This window comes from Astatotilapia calliptera, chromosome 17 (genome assembly GCF_900246225.1).
Source record: "Astatotilapia calliptera chromosome 17, fAstCal1.2, whole genome shotgun sequence".
NCBI classification, from domain to species: domain Eukaryota; kingdom Metazoa; phylum Chordata; class Actinopteri; order Cichliformes; family Cichlidae; genus Astatotilapia; species Astatotilapia calliptera.
Genome location: NC_039318.1, coordinates 31,874,924 through 31,892,620, shown reverse-complemented (window position 1 = coordinate 31,892,620; position 17,697 = coordinate 31,874,924). Strand labels below are relative to the sequence as shown.

Genomic DNA, 17,697 nt, shown 5'->3' with positions numbered 1-17,697 from the left:
TGTTCAATACCTGGAACTCTGGACTATTAATAGTAATTTCAACTACGTAATCATATTCTAGCAGTTTAGCACACACACAGACATGAAAGTGAACACACACACACACACAACTGACATAAACGCATACCCACAAACCGCAGAGGCTTGTTGGTCTTACCAGTGTGAGCTGTCTGGTGGTGGGTTTATAAAAGCAAGCGTGTGTTTAATCACTCTATATGTAAATAGACAAGAACTTCCTCTGTGCATAAATATTACATGAATGTTAATTAAGTTCAAATAATGGTGGGAAAAAAAATACAATATTTATTACATTAAGACATTCAATGTGTTAAGCTTTGCATTTTAAACGGGACGTCTTTTGATGTTTATATTTACTCTCTGTGTTTAGTGTGGAGCAACATAAATTATTCAACTTGAGCCTAACTAACTACACGGATTTCATTTTATGGGATGTATTAGTGTTTAAGATCTCTCACGAGAGAGATTAATTAAAAATGCATTTTGTTAGACATGGAAAATGTTGATTTGATGTGCCCCCTTTCTCTGTCAACCCCCCTCCATCCCCATCTCCACCCCAATCCTTACCCCACCCCATTTTAATTTGATGTAACCTTGAGTAAATTCAATACCTAAAGGAATAAAATGTGCCAATTATTTCAGGTGGTGACACAGTATTTATTTTTCCAGAGATTGCCCCAAACTATGAGTTTTATAAGAACGCAGATGTCAGACCGCCATTTACTTATGCAACCCTCATAAGACAGGTGAGTGGGAAATAAATTAACTTTGCCTGATTAGATTAAAATTAATTGCTGCATGAATCGTGGCAGCTCTGCCTCTCTCCTCTCTGTCTGTTGTTGTATGCGTGTCAGTTACCTGGTCTCGTTAGTCAACCGTTATTTGATGTCATCTCATTTCAGGCTATCATGGACTCTGCTGACATGCAGTTAACACTTAATGAAATCTACAGCTGGTTCACGCGCACGTTCGCTTACTTCAGACGCAATGCTGCAACTTGGAAGGTAACCTTCATGAACACCCCTCTTCACCCTCCCGTGCACTTTCACTCCCATCACAGCAAAGCCTGCTCCTTCCTCCTGCTCAAGTCAAACACAAAACCTTAAGAAAGCATATATTTGCTCAGCACAGAGCGATTAGCACTCCTCTCCCCTTTCCTTCCAACCTCTGTCTTGAATGGAGCCCTTTTCTTCTTATTATTTATTTTTCCACCGTTCTGCCTTTTCTGTTTAGAAATGACAGGCGAAAGAATTATTCTCCCCTCAGATATCGTTTTCTAATTCGGTGCAATTAATAGCGGAGGCTTGGCGTGGAGAGGAGAGGGCTCTGACGCACTAATTATACAGCAGCCACTCCATCATCAGCACCTTTTGTTAAGAGATACACCCCTCCTCCTAGTCCCGAAAACCACCTTCTCTCGCATATCATTGGTTAATTAGGAAGAAAGATGGCTGTTTGCCTGTTAACCAGTTCTCCACTGTGCGGAGGCCAAAGATGCATGCACACAGGAACTCAATGGACACGTGAGCACATACATTGTGCCTGTGAGAGGGGTTAAGAGTGTGGAACTAAAGCAAGGGGGGCAAAGTGAGAACTGGCCTGTCATGGAGGGAGCACTCTTTATTTACCCACACAAAAGGGCCCATTTGTATATCTGTCCCTACAACTTTATTGTCCTGTCTCCCCAACACAAAGATGGTGAAAGATATTTTTCCTGCAGCACATGTTTTAAGCAGAAGTGTGCCTGTCTGCTGATAAAGAAAGCCCAATTTAAGCACCACTGTCTTCATTGCTTTCTTTTTTTGTTATTTATCCTTGGCCCCTGTATGTCATTTGTTAGCTCCCTTTAGCCTTTGTGGCTGCACAGAGGACTGGAGGGAAAACTCAACGAGCCGCTCATCAGCATGCGAGGCGCGTCGCAGCACTAGATTTAGCAAAGTGAATTAATTTGGATTTGGGATGCAAATGAGCACATGGGTGTGTGATCACCAATACAAGAGGACACGTAGTAAGATGGGTGCCCTTTTCCAGTTTGTACAGCGCACTACGTGTTTTGCTGCGTAGTGATGTTACGATATGTTCTCACTGGCACCAAACAACACCGCTGCCACCAACATCACCATCGCCACCAGCATCTGAACGGTTTCAAATCTTTCCTGCTCCTTTTTTAGAAAAACATCCTAATCTGCCCCACCCTGCACAAAAGCCAGTGCGATCTATTTACATCTACAGCCTTGCGCTTCCCTTTGTAAGCATTAGGGGGATGATCAGCGATCGGCCTGTCATTTGATTAATGAAGAGAATTTGTTTTTTTTTTAAAAAGGGGGAAGAAGAAAGGAGAGAAATGAAAGGTAGTTTAATATCTCAGCTTGGTCTCATAAGCTCAAAAGAGGGATCTGCACCCCACACCCCACTTTTCCTTTCTCTCTCTTTTCTCTCACCCAGAAGCTTATTAGTTCTAACTATATAGCATGCATAATAAAACTGCTCATTTGCTCATTAATATTAAAATTATCATATTCAGAGCCATGGGCATTAAGATCAATCAAATCCTGGGATTTTCAGGTCAGATGCGAGATCTGCTTATGAGGTTTTTTTCTTTCTTTTTTTTCTGAATCCCTTTTTCTTGAGCAGTACACACCAAGCTAAGGGAGATGATAAATATGAGAGGCAGGGATATTAAAGCCAAGGTTATTATTTGTAGAGTCTGATGCATGTTTTAATTATGGACGTATTGTCATATTAATAAAAGAGTGCTTCTTTCTCTAGCTATTTCTTATTTAGTAATTAATGAAAACACCTTATTGTTTTCTTTTAATTTAACAGCAGCTTTGATAATAATATCGAAAAGATGATCGTGTCATTTTACCAGAGTATTTAGACATATAGAAGTCAGTTCAGCTTAATGCCCTGACTTCTGCAGGAACACGCTGTCTCTAACACACACAAACACAGGGGGCTCCTGACGACTTTTTTTTTCTCCCCCTTCCAATACTGTCATCTTTTAAGCGATGTGTCCATTAAGAACAATGCTTTTCTGGAGCAGGAAGGGTTACTGACATCACATTATCAAGGCCGGCATTACCACTTCTGTCACCACCATAAGCCATTCGCTATGCTGATTACCTCCTTTTAGCCTACTTACTCTGATTGATATGTACTGTGTGCAGGACTTGTAAGAGCATTCGCTCTCACTCAATTTTTTACTAATTAAATCAATGGTGCGTGAATGTTAAGAATTTCTTCAAAATGTAGGGAAAAAAAATCAATTTTGAAGCCTTCCTCGTCTTCATTTTTTTTCTTGATGGATAATGAATGAACATGACTCGCTTTTTTTTTTTACCTCATCCCTCTGACCTGTGCGTTATTTCTCTCTGCCTCCAGAATGCTGTCCGCCACAACCTCAGCCTGCACAAGTGCTTTGTGCGCGTGGAGAATGTGAAGGGGGCAGTGTGGACAGTAGATGAGGTGGAGTACCAGAAACGCAGGTCGCAGAAGATCACGGGGTAGGTGCTCTGCTGACTCATAGATCCAGATCAGTAAAAGATTAAAAGGATCAGTGGAAACGTTGTTAAATACACTCTGCACTCTCTTATTAGCATTACATTACACATTATGTTATGAACTGATTGACTCATTTGTTGTTGTTTGTTTTGCTTACTTTTTTGTATGCAGAAGCCCATCACTTGTCAAGAATCTGCCCTCCAGTCTTGGCTATGGAACTGCACTAAATGCCAGCTTACAGGTACAGACCAAAACCTTGAGCTGGCTGCCGGTGTTACTTGATTGACAGACAGGACCACTGCCTGAGTGACTGAATGATTACAGTTAATGTGCACAATAGAACTCCGTATTCATACTTCCACTTTGCATATGAGGGAGCAAGTTTTTTTTTTCTTTTTCTAGCTTGAATTACCACCTTGTTCCTTGCTTGTGAATTTCTGCACCTCTCCACTCACTCTGCTCTCTTCCAGTCTGCCATCAGACAGAGAAGGCCACCCTGTGGTTGAATCAAGGAGCAACTCTCGCTCCTTGATTCCCTTCTTTTTCCCTTCTTTCAGCAGTGGCAGCCACCCTAGATTGATAGCGGCATGTGCAAATGCAAGGGCATGTGCATTAATATTTATCTAACCTGTCATAAATGATTTGCCTTCATAGTGTACGCTGGCGAGGTGCTCATGGCAAAAACTTTAAAAATTTAATCACCGTATATAACTTTAATGCTCAGCAGGCGAAAGTGTCAAGAGTTTTTATTATTTGGAGGTAAAGTTTTGGGGGGACTTTTTTTTTTTAATAGCCACACCACACAAGGGCACAGGAATGGCAGGTGAGGGGAAGTAGTTGTCAGGAAAGTGTCACATGGGGAAAAATAGTTTCCAGCTGAACAACACTGAGCCACGGTCTTTAAATAATTACTGTGTTAAATCATAATATTCACTCTTCATACTGCCTCTAAACCACCAAAACAAGTGTGTGACAGTAAATGATTACTCCCTCTTATGCACCCAGTTATTCAGTGTTCCTGGACCTGTCTCTGTCTATTCAAGTTCTAATTCCTAATATTCCCTACTTGTCTCTTCCTCCCACAGGCTGCCCTAGCAGAGACCTCCTTGCCTTTGCTGGGAACCCCGGGGCTCATGGGCAGTGGTGCCACAGGCCCGATGGGAGGCACCTGCCACGGCCTCCTCGGCGGAGACCCGTCCGGACTGACCGCAGGAAGTCCGCCTGGCCAGTTGGGAGGGAGCCCACCGGGGTTGCTGGGTGTTAGTCCCCCAGTTACGCTGAGCGGCAGCCCCCCCATGCTGCTGCAGTCAGCCCACGAGGACCTCAACGGTTCAGTCGACCACCTGGACACCAACGGACACAGCAGCCCCAGATACTCCCCTCCAGTACACATGTAAGCTCCTGCACATAGAAGAAAATATACCTGCAAGTAATTTAACTCTTGGGGCTACTTAGACCTCTAAGAACTCAAATTTGTGCACATCATCTGCACTTTTCTCAGATTAAACACTGATCTTAAGACATTGTCAAAGATTCTTTTTAGAAAACCTAAAAGCTTTTTGAAACACAAACCACAATTCACCCCCAGTCGATCTCATTAAAAGCTGCCGGTGCTTATACTGCCCTTTACTCAGCCCATAACAGCTGCTGTGTGGATTTAAATGACAACCATTACAGCATACCTATGATGTTGCAGCATGCACACGATGGATCAGAGTTCCTATTTCATGCTTCATAATGTTAAATGTGGTGGGTATGCACTAATTTACACCTCACACATTTTTAAGAGTGCTTATCTAAGTATGCAAGCACACATTGACCCCTCCCCTTTGTACGCCTATGTTGAATTCCTTTGTTAGTTTAATTGCCTGACATTTAACCCTCTGTATCAGTATTTATTTCAGTTTTCTCTGACCCAAGGGCAGGGTTCAATTTCCAGTACGTACGATATCATAAGCAGACTTTTTCTCATCCTTTATCTTCTGCTGTAATTTGATTGTCTTTGTGCTTATACCTGAGGTGAGGCGGACGCTTGGCCAACAGTTAGTCTATAAATAGGCTCTATTACACATTTGTCTTTAATTACACCACTGTCTGCATTATAGGGGTTTAGCTGCTGTATTTTATGCAAGACTGTGCCTATTAATATTTAGCAAGTGTAGCATTAATTACTTTAAAAATCTCTCCCTTCCTCATCCCTCATTTAACGTGGCTAAGAGAAAGCGAGTGTGAGAGAGAGTGAGAGTGATTTTAAAAATTGATTTCATGTGACTTTTAGGAATGTCTGGGCTGCTGATGTCACAAAGAACTATCTGCGTAAGCACTCGCTGTGGAAAAATGAAGCACACACGGAAACAAACACAAAGAAATGATTCTTATATGATTCTCGTCCACTCTCCTTCAAAGACCATGTTGGAAACCTATCAGCTAGTCACTTCTTTAATGGATAAAAGATGCACTTCTGCTTCATGTGACTAAGTGTATCAGAGAGAACAGAGGAGTGTTTGGTTAGTCCTTAGTACCAGACATCTATACATTAATCTGTTTGGACATGTTTACCCCTCTCTGAAAGGGGGTAATAAGTGGAGCAAATCTGCCCAGCTCCAGACAGAATCCAGTGTTACCACTCCCTCGGCTCATTTAATTTTTAGTAACAGGACAGCACTTCCTTTTTCTTGCATTCTCTTTTCTCCGGCCGCACTAGCCTTGACACTTGCAAGGGTAGCTAGATTAGAAGATTAGACGCATCCATCCATCCTTCTCTTCCTCCCTCGGTCCCCGCCCGCCTTTACAAAGCCACAACAACCTCAAAATGGAAGAAATGTGTTTTTCATGAATGGCTTTTCAAAGATGTGTTTAAATAATAGAGTGGCTTGTAGCACTAAACTAAATAGTACATCACCTTGAAGGCCTTTCTCTGGAGAGGAGTCCTCAGCACAAGCAAGTCCATACAAACCTCTTCTTCTCCTAAATGTCCGAAGGTTAATGATATCTACTTAACTGCAAAGCAGGCTGCCCCGGGCCATCCCGGGTTTGTGCATACTGGTGTGAGCGTGTGCACGTCATGTAGTTTTGGTTCTGAATACTTATGCAGAAGTGCCACGCTGTCTAAAAACTTTATTGTATTGATTATTTCATTTCGTAAAACATGTTTTAGGTTGGAGCCGCGTAATCCGTGTCCACGTTGAGTGAGTTAGATATTTAATTGCACCAATCTTGATAACAGGATTAAAGACTGTAAACACATCTTTTTTCAATTTAAATGTCTAAATGAATGACTGGTTTTAGGTGAAACCAAGTCTATTGTTTATATTTCCACTGAAACCTTTGGCTTTGTTCAGTGTAGCCACAGGCTAAAAAGTAGTAGTGTCCTTAACACCAGTCCAAACATCTGCAAACCTCCTCGCAACAAGCCCTGAGTGATGTAGTTATTGTTCACTCAACTGATTCTGAGATGAGAGCCAATAAACGTGTCATCACACTGAGGCCCAACTCTCTTTGGTGTCTGAAATTTTGCAAACTTTTATTGCCCCTCCTTCACTACCAACCCTCCCTCCCTTCCCCAGGCTGCCTGCACTCCTCTCATACTCTATCTTCCTCACCGCACTACTTCTCCTGCTCCCCCATCGCAGCCTACCATTAGATCCATGCACTAATGATCGCATTTGTCCCGACATACCTCTGCATGATTGCAGGTGCTAATCTCCAATTGATGTGAGAGCCAGGCATCTCTAGAACCCACACACACATACACACACTCGAAGCACTGCGTATTTATTACATCGCAAAAGTCCTGCTGAGTGACTCAATAATGGCAGCTAGCTATTAAGTACTAAATGGCTCATCCACATATTTTAATAAAGTGTCACAAAGCCTGTGAACGTTATCGTCGGAGCCACACAAACATCTAATGAGGTGCATGAGAACACATTCCAGTCTGCCAGGTGATCCACGTGATGCATTCAAGTACAGACTCATTGTCATTTTCGGGAAATGGTGTTTAAAAAAACACCATTTCTTCTTTATGAAACACTTTTTATTGTGCTCGACAAAACTAGGGATGCATCACTTCACTCGCTGTGGGCACCAGCTGAACAATGATTTGTATCTGGTGCTAGTATACAAATATAAAGTACTGATCAGCATCAGTGGACATATTAAATGTTTACAGCATGGCGTTTATGAACAGCTATAACTGAGTGAAAGGTGGGGTACAGCCTCACATAGTGACCTAAACATCCCTTTATACAGCCACATTTTAGTGTCTCAGAAAGTGTTTTTGTCCAAGCACTCATGTAGAACATAAAATATTTCAGCAACAAATTTGTAACTTTCTGGCAATCAGCCCATCATTTTATCACCTTTCAACACCAGTTTTACTCTCCATCGGCAACATAAATAAATAACTTAATTTTAAAAAAATCTGTCTTTCCATGCTGTTAGCTGTTACATCGGCAGGTAAGAGGACGTGGAGGTGTTGTTGTCTTATCTCCCACCTTCTGTAAACCTGAGGCACAGAAACAGAAAGGTTCATCCGCTCCTGTTCGCATCCTGCTAAGATCAGCCTCCCTTTCTCATCCCACCACATCAGAATATTAATTTACAGTATTTGGCTCTGAATATTAAAGTCATCTGTACCTTTTAAAATTCTTTTCAAATTCAAAGTCCCCCCTGCCCTCCCCGCTTCCACTGATGAAGGCAACCCAGGAGAGAGGCTTCCTAACATACTACCACTTGATAAGTCTCCCTCTCTCTCTCTCCCCGCTCTCCTCTTTCAGAGTCTAGGGGGATTTTCTGATGCATCCGATGTGTCAAAAATAATTAGCTTTTGTCAGATTTATCATCATGGCACAAACCCCTCTCCCTGACTAGAGCCCCAGATCGTGTTATGCCTTGTTTGTGTGTGACAGCATTATTATTCTTGTTAGTGGCCCGACACTTCTTTTTTTCCCCCGCCCACTCCTCTGTTGTTCTGAAACATAAGGCGTCCTGTGAGCAGCGCCATTGCTGCTTCCTGCCCAGTGCTTATTGACACTGGCTAAAGATATTCATCCATTTAGAGTTAAAAACATGTATCATGGTGTCCGAGCGAACTGCCGGGGCTGAAGTTGATTAATGGCAGAACCTAGCTGCCGGTTTTTCCTCTTGAGGAGCGACACGCACAGCCCCTGCATATTAACGAGTGGCTGCGCTTTCTATTAACTAGATAAAAAAGCCTCTCCTCTGCCTTTGCTCCAGGGGGCTCAGGGATGAGAAATTCTCCATTATTTATTATGTGGCCTGTTTTTTCCCCCCCCTTTTTTTCCTTTTTCATGTATTTCAACCTGGTGTCATCAGTAAACTTTTAAATGCCAAACATGTCTGGAACATCACAGCTTATCGGCCTTACAGAGGCCATGTTTTTCATGCAATTTTCATGCGCTTACTTACAGTAGACGTGAGGCATCATGTCGAATTAGTGTCTCGCAAACAACATGTTACTTTCTAGATAATGCATGTAACGCCTGTTTTTTTGATGCCACTGAATATTTGTCTGTTAGCTGAACACAGTCCATGCAGTAACGGGAATTACTCCTCCACACCTGACTATGTTCCCTTCATAATTTACTTGTAAATGAGGTTTCCCTTACTTTAAATGTTATACTTTACAGTTTACCATAAAATCATGTGTATTTTTCCTCTGGCCTGTATTGCTATTTATCCATTGTTTTGGTATCAGTTGGCCAGTTGTGGAGATTCTGATGCAGAGGTGTCTGCATTCGTTGAAAAGTAGAGAAACTAAATGGCCCACAAGCCTCTATCTGCTTTTTCCCTAAAACATGTGATTTTGTTTCATTACATTCAACAGATGCAAACGCAACCATCCTGATGGATAAATAGCACTGCATGCCTGAGAAAACTTGTCATTTTCTGATGAACTGTCCCTTTAAATGTGATCGTGCTGCAGGGATTTGTCATTGAATTAAAGAATAAATCTAACATTTATCATTTATCGCCTATGTGCTTGCGTCATAGGCCACCCATTCACATAAAGGAGGAGCCACTTAATATGGACGACGACGACTGTCCGATGTCACTTGTGACGACAGCCAATCACAGTCCAGAGCTGGAGGAGGACCGGGAGCTGGAGGAAGGGAACTTATCGGAAGATCTGGAGTGACTAGGATACAGTTTTTGGTCAACATATCCCTTCACCGAACCGCACTGTTTCTCTCACACAGACCTCCCGCAAGACTAGAAACCACTCCACAGTCCAAGCAACCACAGCTGACTCTCTTTGTCTCTCTCACCACTGGGACTATTTATTGAGCATGTATCCGGATAGAGACTGGGCCAAAGGAACTCTTTGTTGCAGCCCTTTGGGATCCCCCAAACACAAGCAGGCATAAGATGTCTGATTGGGAAAAAAATTGAACTCTTTGAGACCTGTTTCATTAGGGGATGGCGTGGCCACATACCGTGTAAGGATGATAGACTCATGGATGGGGAACACCATGTTCCGTTGAAAGCTAGCGGCCTCATATACTGCCAAAAAGGAAGACATTTTATGTTTGTGAATAATCCAACCCACAGTAGTTGTTAATGTCTAGAGACAATTGCTGGTTCAATTCAAGTTGTTGCTCTGTTATCATTTGCACAGGAGTAGTCTCAGAAATTTGTGTCACTGCCTGTATGTTGCTACTATTATGAAACCCAGTATATTATTTTCAGCTTTCTTTTAAAACCATTGTTAATTTCCCAAATACGATTTCTTTTTAGATACCACCAACTGTAAATGCCATTCCCCAAATCACACCAGAAACGGAACTGCGGTACCAAGACTGTTGTTGCAGCTGTCCATAAAAAAAACACCAAAAACACAAAAAAAAAAAAAAACAAAGGAGAAAAAAAAATAAGAAAAAAGTTGGCTTCCAGTCTGTTATCTGTTTGTGAATAAACAAAAAAAATTTAAATTAAGTTGGGGAAGAAATAAGTTTGTTAAAAAGCGCCATTTCCAAAACAAATGCATTTCTGCATAATTTTCTTCTCACTGTTCTCCTTTTACCTCCTCGTTCGAAAGCTTTGTCTACCTTCAAACAGTCACAGGCAACAGCTAGAAACCAAAGCCAACACTAGCAATGGCCAATAGCTTATAGACAGAAGCCACCAAACTCCTCTTGGTCCGCCTTCTGCCACTTTAAACTAGTACAAAGAGAAGCTTTTGTTCCGCAAACTACCTTGGAATAACCTCTGGGATTGTTTCATTTAGCCCTATACAAAGATGATCATGAGGAAGATGGAGGGAAAATAAAGGCTGGTTTTGATGTGAAATTTGCTAACGCATAGAAAAAAAAGACAAAACAAACAAAAAAAGTCCACTTTGGAGATTTTCTGCCAGACATACCATAGGTAGGAGGTGATGTGATGTTTGAACTGCAGGCATTTTGTGCTGTAACTGGTAGAGAGCAGCTAACTGTAAAAGTGGATCATGACCAAAACATTTGTGTATTCAATGGAAGTGCAGAAACATTGTGTTGTTGTGAATTTTTATTTTATTCTATTTTTTTTTTTTACTTTTTCTTATGCATTACACATAGTTGTTTTTTCTTTATTTATTTTTATTTTTTCTAACCTGGTGAATATGTATTGTTCTAAGTGGGACTGTCAAAATAATGTCTTTATTCCGTGGCTTTTTTTTCTTTCTTCCGAGCCGCGTCAAAACCGAAACTGAAAACATCGCTAACCAAACATGAAGAATATCTAGTGAAGCCAAATAAGTCACATTTTCAAGTGAATATGAAATGATGTGGCTTGGTTACCGTGGAAAAGCAAATAGTAATAGCCATTGCGGAAGAGGATTATCTACCTTTTTCTAGGTGAGATTTGCTTTAACTTCATCAAATCCTCGTCGCGTGGGTCTGTGCAGCTTCCAAACGCGTACGAAAGGCATCGCCACTGATGGCGCTCTGGGTAGACAGCCAGCTTTTTATATCACGCTTTAGGGTGACTTAAAGAGAGGTAGTTACTGTGGAAACTACGTCCCATCATTTCACAGCCAGTGTCATCTAGAAAAGCGTTGTTGCTTTAATGGTCATTTATGTTTTCAGTAAACCAAAGTTACACAAAATTCTGCCTCCTCTTGTATGGGATAAAGAAAACCTGAAACTACACACAGTATAACTACACAAACACACACATGTGTCAGAGACTAGCATACACAGACCTTAGGCTTGTGGTCTGCCAGCTTTCTTGTTTTGGTTAAATCTCCAGCTGCTGAAAACGTATGCTGTCAATGACCTGACGTGGCTTTGTGTCTTGCTGCGGCAGCGAGCAACGTGTCTGCTCTGTTTAGACCAAAATGGAAACACACTGTGCATATGTATGTTTTCAAGTGTTGTGCCAAGCCAAAGAACAGGGCTTGTAAGAGCTTAACACACAAGACACGTGCGGTACTGTACAAACGCTCAGCTTGTAAAGTACACACACATACACACGCGTACCAGTTCCACGTCAAGAGGGTACTGGGCCCTGGAACAAAGCTTATCCCTTCAATACTTAGCTGGAGTCAGCAAAACGACTTGAAGACGACGTTCTTAATAATCTTATCACACCAAATAAAAAGGACACTGCGTCTTTCCAAAAAAAAAAGAAAAAAAAGGGGTCTCCCACTTACCCAAAAAGGCTTTCTAAAAGCTCCTACCTCTGCACAACAACCAATTCAGAACAATTACGACGGATTGCACGAGTTACGAGAATGCCACAAGAGCCGTTACACTTTACTGCGCTTGTCTCATAGGACGTGGCTCAAGCCCAACGTTTACATTCCCTGCGTCAAGATATGGAAGATTTGCATTGTAATAGGTTGTCCTCAAAACATTTGTAGAATGATAATGTATAGATTATCTGTAAGGGAATATTGTGTTTTTTTTAAAATGCATGTCTAAAAAAATCATTTGGTGGACTGGAAACGAGAACTAATAAAAAGAATATAATAAAAACCATGGGGATGATGGCCTAACTGTACGTACAATGCATAGGAGTGCGTTACCTCAGATATACTGTTTTGGGAGGGATAAAAACCTGTCAGCCACAGAATGCATATTACCTGTAGATTTGCATGGGTTTTGTATAAATTAAGTAAAAAAAAAAATGTCTAAAATAGTTGCTTGCACATAATACCAGAAAGACCTCCAGAACTGCGATCTGCTCCTCCACTAGATTTTAGGATTGTCTGGATTTTCTGGGTTGATTTTTGTCTGTATTTTGATAACTGTGCATACTTATGTAAAAAAAAAATGTTGGTGGACCCATAAATTTACCAGACTTTTTTCTAAGAGGAAAAAAAAATCTCAGTGTTTCTTTTCTGACTTACCTGAATTTTTACTGTTTCTCTCTCATTGCTCGCTAAGAATAGCAAACTTGCTTTTTCTGCATCTGCTTTGCGTAGCTGTAAGGCTTAACCTAATGTGTGTATTTATTGCTTGTACCTCTGTGCATACTTTATGAAGCATTATGTCTGGCAGTTGAGTCATGTATCCTTTCTACTGCTATCCTTCTCTAATAATTGAGAATATGATCCCCCTATGTATACAGTAAATTGGGACTGTAGCAAACATATGTTTATGTAATTGGTGAGAACTTTTCTTTGGTTTGTTTTTGTTTTCATTTCCTTTTTGATCGATCGATCCAGCGACTTTTTTTGATACTTTTCATTAATGTGTACTGTGTCCATACGTTAAAAGTTCTCTGACATTAGAAGGTCATGGTTGAGAATTGTAACAGACATTATTTTCTGTATTCATGGCATTTCACTGCTGAATAAAATAAAGGACCAAAACTTGGAATTTGAAAAGCAACTGTCTACCTCCAGCATCAGAGAGTAAATTATTTTCCCTCCACTGTTGTATCTTTTATTCTACAAAGGCACAGCCATGAAAATCTAGCTGGCATTACACTTTTAAGGTTTCAGGAGCTGCTACTTCAGAGATGTGAAGGAAGGGGGTGGAAAAACAATTAAAATTTAATGTATGTGTTACAAGCCTTTTTTCCAGCCTCCAGTACCCAGAGTCTTGTTTAGAGGAGCGGGGCAAGGCACTGTATTGCCCACCCCTCTGGACCTGTAATGGGTTTAGCCTTTGTATGATTCAAGCCCACTGCTTTCATGTACCGTACGCGTGTCCCAGTCTACACCCAAGCACTGCTGTGTACCTTTGAAAAGCTTTTGTAAGAAGTAACTCACCCAACTAGACTTCATTTCTGGGCTACATACTGCAAAAGTGGTTTTGGCACAAACCGCATTATTAAGTCTGTTGCCATGTAAAAAATATCTGCCTTATTAGCATCATGGCTCTGTGTCATGTACAGAAAACAAAGATGTGAAATTTCACCAGACATCTTCCATAATCTCAAAGACAGCAGCTTCCTCTTGACACTTGAAAAGACAAAAAAAAAGCTTTTTACCCTCTCGACTGATGGATGTTGACTGGCCTAACGCAATGACAGGCAATGTGGCTAAATCAACTCCAGCAGGCCTACCACACCTTGTCGGTCATGGAGCAGCCACACACTGACACCCTCATTGAGATTCAAACTGAATCTACCATGACCAATAGGTTGCCCATTAGCTCGTCTGTATGCCGAGAGCCTTCTACACGTTCCAAAGGGTGCTCAGGGACATCGTGGGACTCTTTGAATCATATCCGCTGGTCATTTAATCGTAACGCTGATGTGTGTTCTTTTTCCTTACCACATGATGTCCCATGAGAGGTCAGAAAACAACAGCATTTTTCATAAAAAGGCACACAGACGCACTTGTCTTTCTTCACCCCCCCCCCCCCCATGACAGTCCCAGACATCAGCCTTGGCAGGCTGCTGTTATCTCCTCAGCAATGGCGTTCCAGAGCATTAGCTAGCTCGCAAGGCACTTGTCTTCCATGCTGTTTATGCACTTGGAAGTGTTTGTGAATTCAAGTGAGGGATTGCATACGGAGTGCAACAAGGGCCGCTGTGTACTACACAACATCAGAGGGAGCTCCGACATTAAAGTGTGCGAGCGCCTGCTATAGACCCTTCTTTCAAAGGCCATGAAATAATAATGGCTTGTGGTTAGAGAGGTATCCGTGAGTCACAGTGGCTGCTTTTCATAAAGTGGAGTTATTTACAGAGCGATGAATAAAAGAAAGGGTAGCTGGTGGTGCAAGCTTTTTCCACATGAATGGTGGTGGTGGTGGGAGGGGAGTTCCTCCTTATTCAGTACGCTGCAAGTATACTGCATGGTGTGATGGGAGTGGGAGAAGGCTCTGAAAATAGCAGCTAATTTCTAAAGAAAGATCTACAAAATACAAAATAATGTTTGGAAGCTTTAAGACATTTAGAGACATGTGCTTCTTTACTTTTGTGTTGACAATTGGAAAAGTTCATAAAATTTCTATGCAGTAAATATAGATCTACAGCAAGAAGGCTTAGCTAAGCTCGGCTTAGCATTAGGACTAAAGGTGGGAAAATATCTAGGTTCACAAAGCAGCAAATTATCTCAAACTAATTGGTCCAAAAACCAAACCTTTGATGACCATTTTCAAGCAAATTAAGTATTGTAGTTATTAATCCTCACTATACCTAATTGTGTCTTCGTGTTCCCCTAGGTAGGCTATGTGATGATGTGTATGTGAATGTGCGCCAGGTCATGGCCAGGGAAACTAATCCTGGCTACTAGCCAGAAAGCTGAACAAAGGTGAATGGAGAATGATGGATAGGAGAAGAAGTATACTTTCAACGGCTAAGAATTGTTTTTATTTTTAGTTTGCCTCCTTCAAAATTGAGAAAGATCACCATTCATTGTAAACTTTGTGCCAGTAGCAACAAATACACATTTAAGTTATCAGGGTGTGTGATACAGCTGTTGATAATTAATAAATAATTGTTACTGGCCTCTCCTGCCAGTGATGCAACAGGTCAGGCTAAAGAAGCTTGATTTGGTCGAGTCAAGATTCTCTGAGGAACTGGCTAATCAGATTGCATATCCCTTATTCAAAAGGGAGAATTGCAAAATTTATATAAATATAATTAGTCATTTTTTATACCAGGTAATATATAAAGGAAGTAATACATTTAATATGTAGCAATAAATACTGCCTCCCATAGTGATTTGATGGTCGAACACATTACTTATTCTATATTTATTGTATTTAATGTATTTACTGGACTTCTCAATCAGAATTCATTAGCCTATGAGCATATGTCAGATGATCTTCACTTCTGAAATGTGTAGTATAAACAAGTATGATAGAAACAAAGTTTTAAATATGACTTGAAATGAGCGACTGACCCCATAAACTCAACATGAAAGTGTTAACAGAAGTCGATAAGACTGGAAGTCAAGTCTGTGCACCTTGGTTTGGTCGCTAGCATACTGCTGTGGTCGTAGGTTAACTAGAACTAACAGCCTTGTCTACAAACACTGCCACTCTGCTGCTACTGCTACTATCTGAGCTTTAGTGAAACTGTGAAAACTGTGACACAAACCAGAAAAGGAGAAGGTTAACCTTCAGAGCAAAAGTTGTGCCCTTTGAAACACATTAGTTGCAGCGATGAGACAAGCAGTTGAATTTTCTCCAGTTCTTGTTTGCGTCTTGCTAAAGTTATACTTTATGAAGTAGCAGTTTGTGAGTATTTAGAGACAAACCTGAGGAACTACAGGCAAGTGTTGCTAGCAACCAAAGTAATCATCAAAAGGTTTTTGGCGCAGCACCTTCATTTGCTAGAAACCACCAGGAACCTCAGGGAATACACGCCTCCCTGGTGTGGTTTATTCTGGTTGGCAATGGATGTATCATCTTGTAGACAACGCTTAAGGAATGTGTCCATGACGTCATGTGAGAAACCACAGGTGAGCTAAGATGTTAGCTTCTGATAGTTGTTTTAGCTGCATCGTTCCATAACAGAGGCTAAATATATGCATAGAGCTACAGCCAGAAGACTTAGCTTAGCAAAAAGACTAAGTGGGAAAGCGGCTAACTTCAAAAGTAATTTATGAGCACTTTTATGAGTTGTTACTATATTATATCTTGTTTTTGTAAACTTTGGAAAGAACCAGACTAGCTGTTTCCATCTGTTTCTCATCATTAAACTAGTCCAAACTAGCTACTAGCCTGTACTTGCCACAATGAGCGAGTGCTATAAGAGAGTGCTATCAGTGTCCATGTCTAACTTTCAGGAGTTCAGTACAATAGCTAGTAAGTTAGCTTGTATCTTGGCCTTTTAAATCAGACAGTGCATCCTGGCATCATTCATTTCTCTAACAACGACCAATTAGGTCAATTTATGAACCGTGCACTTGTGGGATTGGGTGGTAAATATCTCTAGTCTCAGTTTATTGATTAAGAGTGCAGTCTCCGTCTCGGTCTTTCTCTTTCCACCCCTTCTGACCTGACGATGCGTGTCGGCTCCCTAGAAGACCCTTACCCCGAGGCTGCAAAATTGCCTGCTAAATAGTCCGAGGCAATGGCAACGCTAATTGAGATCATCATTATTATAATTGCGAGCCCTGAAAAGCGCGTCTTAAATAATTTGCATTGCTCTCAAGTTGATATTGGATGCAGTGCAAAAATAATTGCATGGCTCGGAGGCATGACGCTCGGTTCGGTGGTGGGCGAGGGGACACTTCCCCACCCCGCCCAGCTCTAGTAGCCACCCAGCCGGTGCTGAGATCGGATGCCATCACATATCTGTGTCACGAGCAGTAGGTTGGGGGAGGCAGATTTTGTAATGTTTTTGTCCACTTTTATATAAGATTCTCTTAAAGCTTCACAGTCAGCGATTTTTCTGTTAAATCAGAAAAAAACATAAGATAAAACAACATCCCCATGAGATGAGAATCCTTCAATGTGTAGTCCACTAAGTGTTTTCCACCAGTCACTACCTTTTAAAGTGAACCTGACTCCAAGCTCACCTGCTCCTTTTACCACATCTGACTTTCCACTCTGTGGACGGAGCTGCTGAGATAGGCAAAAAACCTCTAAAAAACTATGACCTCGATACATAAAACTTCACTCATCGCTTCATCAGAGGAACCTGACGTAAACGCACTTTTTTGCTTTGTGTGAATGTGATGTGCAGGCACCGGTGTAATGTATGCAAGAGAAATGCCTATTTCTCCAACTGAAACAAGGGATTAACCCAACAAAATGGTGAGAAACT

General features: G+C 41.3%; 2 protein-coding genes across 10 annotated transcripts in view; both read left to right on the top strand.

The window, feature by feature from the left end:
- Window positions 1-11,092, top strand: part of foxp2 (forkhead box P2) — a 102,107-nt gene extending 91,015 nt beyond the window's left edge. For 6 of the 7 annotated variants that reach the window (XM_026147617.1, XM_026147621.1, XM_026147615.1 and 3 more), the window contains 6 exons: window positions 661-764; window positions 921-1,022; window positions 3,403-3,524; window positions 3,694-3,763; window positions 4,608-4,915; window positions 9,538-11,092. In XM_026147617.1, coding sequence (XP_026003402.1) covers window positions 661-764; window positions 921-1,022; window positions 3,403-3,524; window positions 3,694-3,763; window positions 4,608-4,915; window positions 9,538-9,682 — 851 coding nt within the window. In that variant the 3' untranslated portion in view covers window positions 9,683-11,092. The remainder of the gene's footprint in view (window positions 1-660; window positions 765-920; window positions 1,023-3,402; window positions 3,525-3,693; window positions 3,764-4,607; window positions 4,916-9,537) is intronic. The other variant, XM_026147620.1, reaches the window with a different exon arrangement.
- A 5,005-nt stretch (window positions 11,093-16,097) lies between these two features.
- Window positions 16,098-17,697, top strand: part of mdfic (MyoD family inhibitor domain containing) — a 55,043-nt gene continuing 53,443 nt past the window's right edge. Inside the window, exon 1 of one of the 3 annotated variants that reach the window (XM_026147416.1) lies at window positions 16,098-16,387. The gene's annotated coding sequence lies outside the window, so the exon portion shown is untranslated. The remainder of the gene's footprint in view (window positions 16,388-17,697) is intronic. The other 2 variants (XM_026147413.1, XM_026147415.1) reach the window with 2 other exon arrangements.